This window comes from Nyctibius grandis, chromosome 19, assembly GCF_013368605.1.
Source record: "Nyctibius grandis isolate bNycGra1 chromosome 19, bNycGra1.pri, whole genome shotgun sequence".
NCBI lineage: Eukaryota > Metazoa > Chordata > Aves > Nyctibiiformes > Nyctibiidae > Nyctibius > Nyctibius grandis.
Window position 1 is genome coordinate 1,733,750 of NC_090676.1, and position 15,539 is coordinate 1,749,288.

Below are 15,539 nucleotides of genomic sequence, written 5' to 3' on the forward strand. Positions count from 1 at the left end.
TTAGGGATGCTGGAGTGCCCCGGTCCCCAAGTCCGTGATGAAGGATGGGACATGCAACCTGGGGACCACCCAGCCCAGGGGCTGCCCAGCCTGCAGCAAGGTGTCAGGTCCCTTCTGCCACCCACAAAGGGATGCAGGTGCCACCCCCTGCACCCGGTGGGCGTCCCCTCCCCGCCACCAGCATCCCACCGCGGAGCGGGGTACCAGGGGCGGCGGTACGGGGACAAGGACGCGTCCCCAGCCGCGGGCCTCGCTCCAGCTGGGCGCTGTTTTGTAAGGACTCCTGGGCCTCTGCGGCGCAGAGATAAGCCCAAGAATTCGCCGTCGGTTCCAAATATCCCGTCCGCTTCCTCCCGCCGTCCTCGCCGCCGCTCCAGCCCGCTTGTCTCATTTCCGCAGCACCGTGCTGGGGGGGAGCATCCTGTTTTCCCCCCAGCCCCGGGGCGGCGGCGGGGGGCTGCGGGGCGCAGGAGGAAGGGCAGGACAATGGGCGCAGGCAGGGACGGGCAGCTGCCCACCTCCGGGCTGGGGGGTTTCTTCGGTGGCCCGGGATGGGGCTGGGAGGGAGGGGGCAGGCGGGGGGCAGCGGGGCTGGCAGGTGGCAGAGGGGGGAACGTGGGTCCTGGGCTGAGCTGAGATTGCGGACGGGATTTCTTTCCTTTCCTTTTATTATTTCTCTTTTTTTCTTGAAGGGTTTTGCTGTAAATCAACCCAAGCTCCCTCCCGAGCGTCCTTTCTGCGCCGCGGTGGGTGACACCAGCTGGAGGAGCCCCCCCACCCCATCCTGGGCTTCACCCCAGCGTGAGAACAGGATGGAGCCGGGTACCACCGACACAGTGGGGCAAAGCCCTGGGTGGGGGGATCCTGCCCTCCCCAGAGAGATGAACCCCCCCCTAGACACACTTTTTAGGGTCCCCCCAGTAAAACCACCCACCGCACCCCCCCAGGCGCTGCGTGGGAGAGCAGCATCCCACCTCCCAGGGCCGTGCGGCGGGGCGGGGGGCCGGGGTGCTGCTCCCCCATCCCGAACCGCAGCCGCAGGAGGAGAGGGCTCCGCTTTGGGTCTTGGCTCGCTCGGGGCCCAACATCCTCCCGCCGCGGGTGGGACGGGCCGGTGGGCAGCCCCGCGACCCCCTGCTTTCGGGGAGGGGGGGAAGGCTCTTGCCCCCCGGCTCCCGGGCCGAGTGTGAGTGTTTACTCGGTGCCTTTCTCACCGCTCGCAGCGTGGCAGGAGTTATTCAAAGGCGGGCGGAAGCGAGCGCAGCAACTGAAACAACAATGAAAAGGAAACGGAGCTCGAAAAATTCTCCGTTCATAAATCAAGTGAACTGCAGGTGATCCCCGGGCAGGAGCGAGCCGAGGAAAAGCCACGGCTCGGCGCGGCCGGCGGCCGGGCAGACCCCAGCCCCATGGGCAGGGATGGAGGGGGCACACGGCTGGGATGCGCTGGGGTGTTCTGGGTGATGCTGGGGTTGGCGTTCTTGTCCCCAGGGCTGCACGGTGGGGACGTTGGGGCAGGTGAGGTGGAGGCATCGCTGGGTTATTTTTTATTATATATATATATATATATAAGCAAATTTGGGTGAGAGGGGTGACGCTGCGCTGGGTGGAGCTGCTTTCCGTGGCAGGGCTGGTGTCGTATGTACATGCACACGCACACATATGTACACACACACACACACGCCAGGGAATCGCACAGGAGTGCAGCCAGCCCGGGGATGGGGCACAGAGCCCGTGTCACAGCCGTGCTGTGGCTCCTTGGGGCGGGCAGAGCGGGGCCATGGGGTTATTGGGGTGCTCGAGGGGGTGCAGAGCAGCCCCCCGGCTCCCTCCTCACTTCCCGCTTGCCTTTTGGGGTGAAACACCCCCCTTTTGAAGCAGCTGAGCCAATGGTGTGTGGGCACACGTGGCTCCAGCCGTGGCCGTGCCGCGGGAGATGCTGGGGTTAACGGGAGCCGGTCCAGGGCTCTCGGTGGCTTTGGGCCACAGCTCCTCGCTGGGATCTCGTAAAGGCTTTTTCCTCCTTAGGAAAAGGAGCTGCCGTCTTGGGACAGGCTCCTCGGCGCTGGCAGCAGCCCCATGTGGGCAGCGGGTGGGCATGGTCAGAAAACATCTACTCCCCCCCACCGGGTCCTGCAGCATCTCGCTGTGCCTGAGATGGGGACCAGTTTGGACAAACCCAGGTGTCCCCTCCTCGCTGTCCCCTCTCTGCCAGCCCTGGTGAGCTGAGACTCAACCTTGGGGACACCGAAAAGGCGCTCATGGCTTTGGGCCCGGTGGATGGCCCCAAGGACCAGGCTGGTGACAACAGGCTGAGCCTTACAGCAGAGGAAAGGATCTTGTCGTGGTCCCCACCCTGGGAAAGCCAGGCAGGATTGCATGTCCCCCTCTGCCACCATCCATTCCCCCCTTCCGTGGTTCCCCTGTCATCTTCTCTTTCAGCAGAGCTGGAAAACCAGGAGACCACCGTAAATAAATCCTGTGTCTTTAAGCCGTTTTGTACAGTACAAGAAAACGCACTCGTTGAATTACAGCTTTTTAATCAAATACATGTAACCATGTCACTTAAAGTGCTCGCGAAAAGCAGGGGGAAAAGAAAAAAAAAGCCCAACACAATTGGAAGAGCACGATATTAAAACCAGCTGCCTGCTTACCCCCACCACAGTTAATAGTTTTTGAATGTTCTGAATGAGAGAGAAACCAGAGCCAAGCTCCACTTTCATGTCCATCTTTCTGATCAAGCCCTGTCAGACGGGGGGAGCCGGGCAGCCTGGCACAGCGGCGGGGGACGCGGGAGAGCTGCGCTCGCCTCTCCTGACGCTTCTCCCATCCTCTGGGGCTTTCTCCCCGCAGGGATGGGGATGTGGGAGCCTGGGGTCTTCCTGCAGCCAGAGCAGCGCAGCCCGGCTGGGAGCCAGCCTGGAGATGCGAGCACAGGTTGCCCAAGCCCCGCGGCGGCGAGGGATGCTGCCCGGGGACATCGCCATCGCGTTGCGTCCCCACCGCTGACTCCAACCCAACGCTGCCTCCTGATGCTTCCTCCTGCAATTCAGCATCGCCGCTGCCGCAGCTTGTCCCCCGCGGGTGCCGAGGCGCCGCGGTGCCCGCAGCATCCCTTCCTGCCCCATGCCACGTCCCCATGCCCCGTCCCCTCAGGGCACACATGCCGGGACCACCTTGACGTCTACCTCCAGCCTCGCTGGCCACCGACCCCCCCCCGGCACAGCCTGCCAACCACCCCGAGCTGTGCGGTCCCCCCGTAACATGGACCAAGGCTCATTAAGTGTGAGGCAGAGACCACCAAATATGTCAAAACACACTTAAAATTTATTGTTTCATACCATACGTTTGAGTCTCTTGAATGCCGGCCAGTGTTTCTCTCTCTCCGCGATGGGGCCTATCTGCTGTCACCGACGCTTCGCGTACATGTAGACCCCGCTTGCTTTCTGTCTTTTTTTTTGCCCCCCCCGCTTCTTTCTTTAAATGAAAAATACAAACAATTGATGGAAAATGTACATTTGTTCCATATGGGATGGTCGGAGCGTGGAGAGGAGCCAGGAGAGTCATTTTTAGGCAGACTCCTCTCTCCAGCGGATGGCTGGATGGCTTCCCAGAACGGCCCCGCGCGGCCTGGCCTGACTCTCCTGACGAGCCTCAGACAGTCTGTGACGCTCCTGCGCTGGTGGGGGGGGATGTGATTCAGCTCCCTGCTGGGCTCACCCCCCCGGGGGCTGCTGAGCCCGAGAGGAGGGAAAGGTTTCCACCGAGACCCCTGCAACGTCCCAGAAGGGCTGAGGTTGGATGTGTGGGACGTGATGGGGAGACTTGCTTTGCACGGAAGGTTGAATTAAGTTGGTTGGGTTGGTTTAGGTAGGCTAAGTTGAGTTGGTTGCGTAGTGTTGGGATAGGTTAGATGTTGTGTCGGGTAAGGTTGGTTAGGCTGGGTTAGGTTCGTTGCATTGGGTTGGTTAAGGTAGGTTGGATTGTCTTTGGTTGGGTTAGGTTGCCTTTGGTTGGGTTGGGTTGTCCTTGGTTGTGTTGGGTTGGGTTGTCCTTGGTTGGGTTGGGTTGTCCTTGGTTGGGTTGGGTTGCCTTTGGTTAGGTTGGCTTATTTTGGGTTGTGTTGGGTTGGATTAGGCTGCGTTGTGTTGGTTGTGTTGCGTTGAGTTGGGTTGTGTTGGATTGAGTTAGGTGACCTCTGGAGAGCACTTCCAAACTTTCCCATGATCCTTTGGGCTGTGAGTGCATCTCAGCATTGCTGGCTCAGCCCAGAAGAGAAGCACAAAGTGGTTCTGAGGGATGCCTGTGGGGGTCAGCTTGGCTGAGTGCCACTGGGGACATCAAGCCCCCACACTCCCCCAGGACTCATGCAATGAGGACCAAACCTGCCTCCCTTATGATCTGGAGGGAACCCCAGTATAATGTTGGGTGAGCGGATGGGTGACGTGGGGCCAGGGGCTGGTGGTGGCCCCAAGGAGCGGGGAGGAATGGGAGGGCTGGTGGGGCAATGCTGGGAGCTGGGGGACCACAGCCAGAGCTCCACCGGTGATGGAGAGGCTGAACCTCACAGCAAGGGAAATGCTAAACCCACCAAGCTCCAGGCTGCACAGCCTGCCCAGGGCACACGAGGGACTCCTTCTGCCTTATTTTCTTTTTCTTTCACAAAACCTGTCACATTTACCACCCCACGGCCCCAGATCCCTGACAGGAGCCGCCCTCCTCTGCCTGGGGCATCGCAGCCATCATCACCCCGCACTTCTCTGCCGCGGAGGAAGCGGGGCCTTTCCTGTCCTGCGAGGAGCGGCAAGATTTTCAAACATTTCCTTTCCCAAACTGGGCCGTGAAAAAGAAAGTTGGGGAAGGTTTGGGCCCTTCTCTCCTGCTCAGGCAGGAAAGGTCGCGCTGGGAACATTTGAAACCTCCCTTTGCATTTCAACCTTTCCCCTTCGCTTAACCTCTCCGACACGGAACGCTGTTACATCTCGGAACACTTTGCTTCCCATCTAAAAAAACCTGGAAACTTTTCTTTTTTTTCCCCCAATTTCTCGAGTCAGGAAATGTTTTGGAGCCGTTTCCCACAAATAGGTTTGGTTTTGATAAATCTTCATTATTTTTTTTCTTTTCGATGGAAGAGGGAAAAAAAAAAATCCCATCCATGGCTGTAGAGCAGCTGCCTGGTGCCGCGGGTGGGGGACCAGCACCGGCAGCGGCTTCCCGTTCCCACCGCTGTCCCCACCGCAGGGACGTGTGGCCGTGAGCGCCCACGACACGTGGCCCCAGAGGCTTTAATTCCCCCTGGGATGGGTTCATTGAGTCTGCACGTCCATGGGCATGTGTCGGTGTTCCTTCCTCTCCGGTGTGCTTGGGGCCAGGGCGGCTTGGGTCTCGCTGCAACTGGTCCCACTCGCCCCAACTGGTCCCGCTCACCCCAATGGGTCCCGCTCGCCCCAACTGGTCCCACTCACCCTAACTGGTCCTGCTCACCCCAACTGGTCCCACTCACCCCAACGGGTCCCACTCGCCCCCCGGCTCTGCCACGGCTTCAGCCCCGGAGCCGCGGCTCGCTGGGCCGGGCCGGCTGGCACATGCTGTTTTAATATTTGGGTGATGTCATCGAGCACTCTATAACGCCGTAAAAAACCCAGAACATCTATAAACCTGACGAGTGAACCTCCAGCAGAACACACACACACACAGATGCACACGCATGGACACACGTGCATGCACATGGATGTGCACACACACACGTGCATGCAGACAGATGCCCACACACGTGCACGCACACGGATGCACGCACACGGATACACACACACATGGATGCACACATACAGACATGATGCACATGCAACTGCACACATGTATACACACATGTGTGTACAGACAGATGCACACGTGGATGCACATGCAGATACACAAAAAGGGACACACACACGTACATACACGTGCAGAGGTGCACACACGTGGTTACACACATGCACACACACACTGAGATGCGTGCATACAGCTACCCAGGGATGCACACACACGTGCACACACACAAATGCGTGCACACATGGTTACACACAGGGATGCACATGCACACCGATGCACGCATGCTACACACAAACGTGTGCACGCACACACACGCTTGCACACAGATAGGCTGGTGTGCACACACATGGATGCACACACAGATGAGCACACATGGATGTGCACACACGGATGTGCACACACGGATACACACACATGGATACACACACACAGATGCACACACACAGATGCGCCCCTGCCCGGGGGGATCTGCTGCCCCACATCCCTGGGGACACGGAGCAGATGCCACCAGCCCACGAAGCCCAGGCGGGGCCGGGCGATGCCTCCCCGCACCCCTGCCCCTGCAGCCCCCGGGCGAGGCGCCAGGATGGGCCTGTCAGGTTTTACGTGGACCTGTCAAATACCTTCTCCATATTCCTGCCGTAACGACCTGCTAAGAGCCCCTCTCTCCTCCTCCCCGGCCCAAACCCACCAGGCCCCGAGCTTTGGAGAGATTAAGTCATAAAAATCGGAAGGGGCTGCGCGGTAACAGCCCCGGCCTGAGCCATAACGGCAGTGAGATCATCCCCAAACTATTCCAGCCCCGTCCATTTCCAGTCCCCCGTCACACCTGAGCCACTGGCACGCGGCGAAATGAACCGCTGGTGGATGGTTTCCTGGGGAAAGGGGGTGATGGGAAGGATAAAAAGGCTCTCCCGGTGCGCAGGGCTGGGCCCGGTCCCTGAGGGGTGCAGGATGTGTCCCGGCCTGCAGCGGGACCGCGGGCATGGCTTGAGCCCATCCCATCCCCGGCTGGGTTTTCCACCCTGTGGTTGGCACTAACCAGCCCCGAGCTGAGCAAACCCACGGGGACAAATGGCCAAAGCCAAGTGAAACTGGAACAGAGAGGATTTAGCACCAAATCGAACGCAGCTTATTAGCGGCGTGGTTAAAGCTCGTCAAGGAGCCCGCGGCCCTCACAGCGTCTGCCCTGACGGAGCAGGACTGGCCCTGGTGCTGACCTGGGTTTGGGGAGGGCCAAACCCTGTCCTGGCCACGGCTAAATTGTGACGCTGCAGCTCTGACCCCGCGGGAAGGTGCCTGCCCAAACCACCACTGGCTCCGTACCAGCCGCACACTGCCTGCTCGGAAGCCAGGCTGGAGGAACGGCCCCGGTTTGGGGCACTTCTTGATTAATTTAACATCAAAAAAAGCGAGTTTAGGTGAAAAAGGCTGTGCGAACCACCGAGCGATGGGGCAGGCCGCATCCCCCGGGGTCTGGCATGGGTCTTTCTGCCCACCGTTATCTGACCCACTCCTGTTTTCTTCCTCTCTCCTTTTCCTTCTTCCTCCTTTCCCCACGACCTGGGGTAGGGCTGACCAGCGGGACGGGGCAGCCGCGCATTGTTCCCGGCCCCGATTGCGATTAGGCTTTATTATTAATAAAAACACCCCGGGCTGAGTTCGGCAGGAGGGTTGGCAGGGCCCTGCCTGCTTTTGTGTTGAAGCAAACCGGGGCTCTGCTGGCAAACGCCGCGTTGGAGCGATGAGCGCCCGGGGGGCTGAAATCTGGCGCTGGGGCTCGGTGACCCATGGGGCTTGGTGACCCAGTCCCGGGGACGCTGGGCACAGCAGGTCCCTGTAAATCACCCCAGCACCAGGGTGATTTTGCAGCGATGCAGCAGCCGTGGTCCCAACACGATGGTGCATTCGTGGGTGGGAGCGACCACCCACCACCCTGTGGTTCTCAGTCTGGGTACCCTCGGTACCTGCGGCAGCGTCCTCGGGCACGAAGCGGGAGACCCCCGCTCCCCACCCAGCCCCACGGCAGAGCTATGTTTGAACCAGTTTGCAGAGTGGGTGCTTTGGGAAAGCTCCTGCTGCACCGGTGAGCACCCAAAACTGTGGCACGCCGGACCCAAATTGCTCCAGCGTGAGGAACCGCAGTCAAAAAACCACCCCGAGGCTTTCTAGCCGTCCTCTGATATCAGAGGCGAGCTGGCACGGGCTGAGCCGTGGGGAAAGAAGGGAATTTCTGCTCCAGAAAAATGACTTCACGTTTCCTCCGTGATGCGATCCACTGCCGGCTGCCCCGGCCCCGCGGGGCGGCCGGGCAAGGGCCGGCGTGCGCGTCGCTGCTTCGAGCCGCGGGAAGTGATCGCATCCTCGCCTGGAAGGTACCTGGAAGCTGTGGGCTGGAAAATAAGTCAGGGTTTTATTTCCCCCCCCTCTCCTTCATCTCCTTCCTCCCCAGGTCGCTCCGGGGAGCGGAGCCTAGAGCCGGCTGCTTCCTTTCATAGTCATCGGCGGCGGCACAGGATGCTTCTCATTTGGTGTTGTGTTTGTTTGCTGCGGCGTGGGTTCTGGCACCCGCCGGGCGCCCGCCAGCCCTCCCGTGTAGGTAGTGAGGTCATTTTTCCATGTATTCCCCCTTTTTACATACTGTATATGGAAAGACAATGAAGCGCCTTCCTGGCGTTTCACGGGAACGCGCTGCCAGCCCCCAAAGTGGTCCCGTTTATTAGCGCTTCGCATTAAACAACAACAAAAAAGTGAGTCAGGATTTAGTCCTGTTAACACTAATGTGACTTTAATTTAGGAGAAGCTCGAAAATTAATGTCATTTGTTAAATATCCATTTCCCCTAAAAGGCAATTCTTTGCCAACAACAACAGCAAAAAAACTCTTCTTCTAATTGAGGGGTTTTTTTTTAAATACCCTTTTTTGGCGATATCAGCCTGGTTTAAATCACTCGGCGTTCAAGGAACGGATGCCACCGGGGTTTTATGCAACAGATTGTCATTTCTTCATTTCAAATTGAACAAAATAACACTGTAAATCATAAAGTGATTCACAGGAGGGGGGTGAAGCTCCGGCAAAGCACCGGGGCACGGTGAGGGCTCGCGGGGCAGGGCAGGAGCCGGGAAGGAGCCGGCGAGGGCCGGGAGGTGGAAGGGCTTCGGCACATGGGCTTTTCTTCCAACTCCGAGGACTAGAGCGAAGGCGTCAGAGCAGCCAGGCTCTATTTTTGGGGGGATTTCACGGGAAAACGGGGTGAACCATGGGGACCATGCACCGATGCGCCGGCAAAATAATAACCACACCAAGGCTCGTTTCGGAGGAGGATATCACATGTTTTATTAGATTTTTAATCTGAGAACAGCTGCTTTTCCCGCAGAGCACATCTCCGGGCGGCGCGGTGCCGTGGGGTGGCCACCAGCACCCCATCCTGGTGCCGGCGCTGCCGGAGCCGCCGTCCCGCGCTGAGCCGAGCCGAGCCGCGCTCGCAGAGCCCGAGGCGGCTGCCGGGGCGGGCGGGCGGCAGCCTGGAAATTAATACATTTGCCAGGTTGTCAAAACATTAATCAACGGATACAGAAATCTGGAAATGGTTGGGACAACATGTATTTGCGGAAAATATGTGTTCACACAACAAGCACACAAGATGGGAACAATTATATGAAGATGTTTTAATAATTAACCAGTATAAAACAGTTTGCTCTCCATACAGTTCTAGACAATAAAAGTGTTTGCAGTCATATTTTTCTTTTGTACAAAATTCCAGTCAATTGTTCCACAATATTTACTTTGTCATTCCCTTTTCACAAAATATCTCCTTCCCTCCCCCTTTTCTTTTTTTTTTTTTTTTTTAAATCCAGCTTTGCTACATAAATGCTTTAGATCTCATGGATATCCCTTGATTTATTTTTAAAAAGTCTAATAAAAAAAAAAAACACCCCGAAAAGACATTAAATACCATTTTATATATAAAAATGCTTAGTAAAAATATAGTTTTGTTGCCCAATTAAAATATATTGCTGAGAATACAGTAAAAACTGTCCTAAAGCCCACCCCGAACGGGCGCCGACTCTTGAACGGCCCCGGCAAAGTCTTCCTAAAAGTTTTCCACCGCTCCCACAAGTTCGCCTGCCCTTGGGTTAAATACTGGGGGCAGGTCGCCTCGGCTGGTCCCGGTGGTGGTTGTTTCAGGCAGGATTTACTGGAGATGGTGTAAAAATGCCCCTTGGAGCTGGTGGGAGCTACAGCTCTGCCCTGCCGAGGGCTGGAGCGGGGAGCGCGGCGGGCTGGTGCTCGGGGGAGGCGGCTAGCTGTGGTATATAGGTATACGGTATATCAGTGAGTTCAGCACGGTTTTTCTCTAAAAAAACAAAAAAAAATACCAAAACAAACCAAAAAAACCCCAAAGAAAGCAATGCATTTAATGAGATACTCTAAATATTATGGAGCTCGTGGTTAAAGGAGGATGGCTTTTTGGTTTTTAGAGGAGAGTCGGGGCTCTCCCTGTGAGAGCATCGGGCGGCGGGGCCAAGCTAACCGGTGATGCAGGGGCTATAGTAAACGGCGCTGCTGGCATCCGACAAGGCGGATATCAAGCTGCTCTCCTCGCAGGAGATGCTCCTAGGAGTCACTTTGGACAGGGAGACATGGTAAGGGAGTCCCGAGGCTTCGGGACGAGTCCTGCTCATGTTCAAATACTGGTCAAACTCGTTGCGGTCAACGTCTGTCCACAGCTCGGTTTGGTTCAAGTGCTCCACGCTCTCCATGTGGTGGGCTTCGGGCGGGGGCGAGAGCTGGCCCAGGTGGGCGGAAAGCCCGTTCTGAGTTCCCGAGCACATCTGGTTGTAGTATATGCTGGAAGGATGGGGAGTCCTCATGGCGTCGGCCAAGTGCGACGGGGTCTGCGCGTAGGGCACGGCCACGTCCCGCCCCATGCACTTCTCCTGGGGAAACTCCATCTGGTGATGGTGGTGGTAGCCGCGAAAGGGCATCATGTTGCAGTCATCCTGCATGTGAGGAGGGAAAAATGCCGGCTCGGTCTGTTCCAAGACATCCAAGGGAGACATCTCAGGAGTTGGCAAGCCATAGTTTTCAATATCCGACCCCATGGAGTGGAGTTCTCTGAAGTGGTTGAGTGGGGGAGGCTGGGGGTGGCCCGGCTGGCTGCCGCCATGGTGACTCATGCTGAAGTTGTCACTGCAAGGCTGGGAAAGGTTATGCAGGAGGATATTGGGTTCCATCCTCTTGATTTTCTTGGCTTGCTTCTTTCTCCTTGGGCGGTACTTGTAGTTGGGGTGATCCTGGAGATGCTGGATTCGCAGCCGCTCTGCCTCTTCCACGAAGGGACGCTTGTCGCTGGCGCTCAGCGCTTTCCACGACTGGCCTGGAAGGGGAAAGCGAAGCTCTGTGACACCGGCTCGGCCACCTGGCACTGGCCGGGGTGCGGGGGCACCTGGGGAGAGGGAGCCCTTGGGGTGGGAAGGGCTCCCTCAGCCGGTTTGGCGCCTGACCATGGTCCTGGTGCTGGCACAAGGAGGGGCTGGGGGATGGCAGCCCAAGCAGCGCTGTCCCAGCAGCAGGCTCGGGCTGTGCCCAGCGCTTTGGCGCAGTGGGGGAATGGGGGTGCAAAGCCCCGGGGGAGCTGCAGGAACCCCTCTGCCAGGGCAGGGGATTCTGCCTCCCGCTGCCCCTCAGCACAGCCTGGTCCCCGGGGTGCCTGCTTCCCTGCACCCTGCATCCCAGCCCCGCTCCTCCGCAGCCCCGTGTCTCCGCATCCTGCTGCCCCGTCCGGCCATATCCTGCTTCCCGTAGTCCCGCATCCTGCAACTCCATCTACCCATATCCTGCTTCCCGTGTTCCCACATCCCGCATCCTACAGTCATGTATCCCGCATTCTGCAGCCCTGTGTTCCCGTATCGTGCGTACCCCACAGCCCTGTACCTCTGCATCCCACAGCCCTGTTTCCCTGCATCTTGCATCCATGTAGCTTTGGATCCTCACATCCCACAACCCACAGCCCCGTATTCCCACATCTTCTCATACCATATCCCACAGCCCTGTAGCGCTGCACCCCACAGCCCTTGATCCCACAGCCCTGCATCCTTGCAGCCTGCAGCCGGCATCCCTTGGTCCCATATCCTTACAGCCTGCATCCCGCAGCCCTGTACCCTTGCAGCCTGGCTAGCACAGCCCTGTATCCTTGCATCCCGTGTCCCGCTGCCTCATACCCTTGCAGTGTCCATCCCAATGCCCTGTACCCCTTCATCCCGCACTCCCAGCCCTGTATCCCTGCATCCCAACACCCCATACCCCTGCAGTATATATCCCCAGCCCTGTAACTCCGCATCCCGCTGCCCCATACCCCTGCATCCCACATCTCCAGTCCTCTAACTCTGCATCCTGCTGCCCTGGACTCCTGCATCCCACAACCCCAGCTCCATATCCCTGCATCCTGCTGCCCTACACTCTTGCAACCCACACCCCCAGCCCCATAACCCCATATCCCTACATCTCCAGCCCCTTATCCCCGCATGTCTGCATCCCCAGCTCTGCACCCCCAAAATCCCCATCTCCATACTACTGCATCCCACAGCCCTACACTCTTGCAGCCCACATCCCCAACCCTACACCCCCGCAGCCCCAGCCCCATACCTCCGCATCCTTGCATCCCCAGCTCCGTACCACAACATCCCACAGCCCTGCTCTCTTGCAGCCCACATCCCCAGCCCTGTACCCCCGCATCCCCAGCCCCGTACTCCGCATCCACAGCCCCATACTCCCGCATCCCCGCACCCCCAGCCCCGTAGCCCTGCACCCCCAGCCCCGTACCCCCGCATCCCCGCATCCCCAACCCCATACCCCCGTACCCCCGCACCCCCAGCCCCGCAGCCCTCCTCCCGCAGCCCGTCCCGCTCACCCAGCATCTTGCTGAGCACGGCGTTGTGCAGGTCGGGGTTCTGCTGCGCCAGCCGCTTGCGCTCATCCTTCGCCCAGACCATGAAGGCGTTCATGGGCCGGCGGATGCGGGAGTCCTCGCCCGCCTTGCCCTCGGGGCGGCCGGCCGGGGGGCTGTATCCATAGCCCGGCTCGGGGCTGGGCGTGCGGCTGGGGGCCGCGCCGGGGGCCGCGCCGGGGCCGGCGCCGAAGGCGAAGCCGGGCTCGGGGCTGGGCGTGCGGCTGGCGGGGGAGGCGGCTCCCGGGGGGCGCGGGTAGGCGAGCCCGGGCTCAGCGGCCGGCACGGCGGCGGTGACCCATGAACAGTCGCCCCGGGGTTGCGATATCTCCTCTCGGCAGTAGTTAGACTCAGATATATTCATTCCAGCTGGACAGCACTTTGTGTCCGACCCGACCGGGTGCCGGAGAGAGAACCGGGTCCCGCCGCGTCCCACCGGGTCCAGCAGCCGCCGAGCAGCCCCGCCGCTCGCCTGCGCTTCGGGGGGATTTGGGCTCGGCTCGCTTGCTTTGGGTTTCGTTTCTTTCTTTTTTTTTTTTTTCTGTTTTCTTTTCTTTTTTTTTCCCCCTTTTCCCCCCAAAAAAAACTTTTGGGATGATGCTGGGCTGGAAAGGGCAAAATATAGCCGGGCTGGACCAATCAGCGGGACGGAGGGGAGGAGGAGGAGGAGGAGGACGAGAGGGAGAGGAGGAGGAGGAGGAGATGATGATGAGGGGGAGGAGGAGGAGACGAGGGGGAGGAGGAGGAGATGAGGGGGAGGAGGAAGGGGGGCGTCCCCAGGCACCCGCAGGAGCAGCCACCCGGGGAGGGCCGGGTCGGGACCGGTGTGGACGCTGCTGCCCAGTTCCCTTCCTTCCAAGGAGGAGGGTTATTAATTTTTTCTCTGCCCTCTTTCTCTTTCTTTCTTTCTTTGCAAGTCCCTTCTCTGGCTCCTTGCGCTCTGCCCGCGCCTCCCGCAGCCCCACTGGGAAGCGTTGGGATCTCGCTGCCCGGCTGCCTGTTCGCAGGCGCACAGGGATGCTTGGGGCTCTGTGTTTATTTGTCTTATGCCTTATTTCGTGTGTGTGTTTTGGCCAGCGTTCCCCGGCCGGGCTCGGGAGCAGCCCCGGGCCGAAGGCAGGGGCGAGCCCCCTTCCCACTGCGATTTTCTGGTGGGAATTTCAGTGCCGGAGGGAGAAACATCTCCTTGCTTTTAAGTGCCGTTCACATGAAAAGAAACGTATTTCCAGCCTAGGGACGGTTGAGGAACGGTGGGTTCACCGGCAGCTGGGTGACCGTGGCCAAAACCTGCGTCCCGAGCTGCGCCGCTGGGGCTGGCACGGCCGCGCCATGGCCGCACACGCCGTGGGCACGGCAGCACATCCATGGCATGCTGCCGTCGGAGAAGCAGCGTGTCCCTCACCGCCAGGTCACTGCTCGGCTCGCCCGGCTGCCCTCCAGCCGAGGTTTGCAGTGCCAAGAGTCAGGCGAGGTGGTCGGAAGGTCCTTCCTGCCCTTGGCACGGAGGAGTTATGAACTGTGGGACCCGTTTGCAAGCCAGGAGATCTGCTTGCACACTGTCCCTTCTCCCTGACAGCCCCTGGGCTACCGGGGTGACATGTGAAATGCCTCAGCTCCGGGTATCTGCCTCCAAGCCCCTCCGGCTGCAGACATGCCCGAGACCCCCAGCCTGAGATGTGAACCTCAGCGTTAGGAAGACTTGGGGCACCGGGTTGCGCAAGAGCCCAGCTCCCAGCCTCCTCGCAGCGGTGGGGTGTTGCATGCCATGGTTTCTGTGTGTCTGGAAGTGATTTGAAAAAGCCGATCTGCTGTTAACCCTAAACCAAACAAAGGCTTAAAAAAAAAAAAACCCCAATTTTAAAAAAATCTTGTCTCACTCATTCTTCAGTCACCAGCCAGGAGCGACAGAGGTTTCGGGCTAGATTTCATTTGCGTTCCTGGAGCCTCTTATTAATATTTTGCAAGAGCACATCAGTACCAGTCCACGGGAGAGCCCGTACGGCTGCAAGGGGCCTCCTCTCCGCTCTCCTCCGTCCTGCCCCGGCTGTACAGCCCAGGAAGGTGCCGGAGCATCGCCGTGCCAGAAGAGCAGCCACGTGCCGCCATCCAGTGACGAGCCCCCGGGCCGCCGGAGGCTTTGGCTTTTTGCCCCTGTCCTGGGAGCAGCAAGGGGGGAGCTGGGGGCCCCCCCAGCCCAGGGCCTGTGGCTGCTTGTGGGGTGAAGCGAGCAGCCTTCAGGGCAGTCAGACTGGGCAACCGCTGGGGACATCCCCCGGCCGCTGATCCTGACCCTTGTCCCAGCCTTCGGCCGAGCAGGCGGCGCTTTCATAGACTCATAGAATCATTTCCCTGGTCACATCCACCCCGCGGCCTCCCACGTGGCCCCAGCAGCATCCTCGGCCTCCGGACGGGCTCAGGGCTGCCCTGGAGCTGTGGTTGGACCTGGTGCCACCACCAGGCATTTGGGATGTGGTGGGGATGAGCTGCAGCAGGGTGGGAGGGAGGAAGCTCAGGTCTTCCCAGGGCTGGAAACGGTGCTAAGAGCCAGGGTAAACCCTCCTGGGGGAGGCAGATGCCTTGTGCCTGCTGCCCTTGCTCTGTGCAACCGCTCCCAGCCTGGGCCTCCTCCGCACGGGCTGGCAGTGCACTCGCCATGCTTTCCTCATGCAGAGGAAGACCCCTCATCCCTCTGCCTCGGCCTCCTGCTGCCATGAGGGACCCAACCTCCTGCCTGGGTCTGGCAGAGCACGAGCACGGTGCACACTCTGCCTTGCAGTGTG

At 59.3% G+C, this 15,539-nt stretch overlaps 1 protein-coding gene across 1 annotated transcript; it reads right to left on the reverse strand.

Annotated features, from left to right (window-relative positions):
* Positions 1-9,121: 9,121 nt before the first annotated feature.
* SOX18 (SRY-box transcription factor 18) lies at positions 9,122-13,329 on the reverse strand. Its single transcript, XM_068416203.1, has 2 exons — positions 12,724-13,329; positions 9,122-11,190 (listed from the first exon to the last, which is right to left on the reverse strand). Exons 1-2 carry the CDS (start codon positions 13,121-13,123, stop codon positions 10,340-10,342), a joined length of 1,251 nt encoding a protein of 416 aa, XP_068272304.1. The 5' UTR covers positions 13,124-13,329; the 3' UTR covers positions 9,122-10,339.
* Between the last annotated feature and the right edge of the window lie 2,210 nt (positions 13,330-15,539).

Coding starts and splice junctions, on each gene's coding strand:
- SOX18 (XM_068416203.1), bottom strand. CDS start 13,123: ATGAATATATCTGAGTCTAACTACTGCCGAGAGGAGATATCGCAACCC. Junction 11,191..12,723: donor CGTGCTCAGCAAGATGCTGG/GTGAGCGGGACG, acceptor TTCCCCTTCCAG/GCCAGTCGTGGAAAGCGCTG.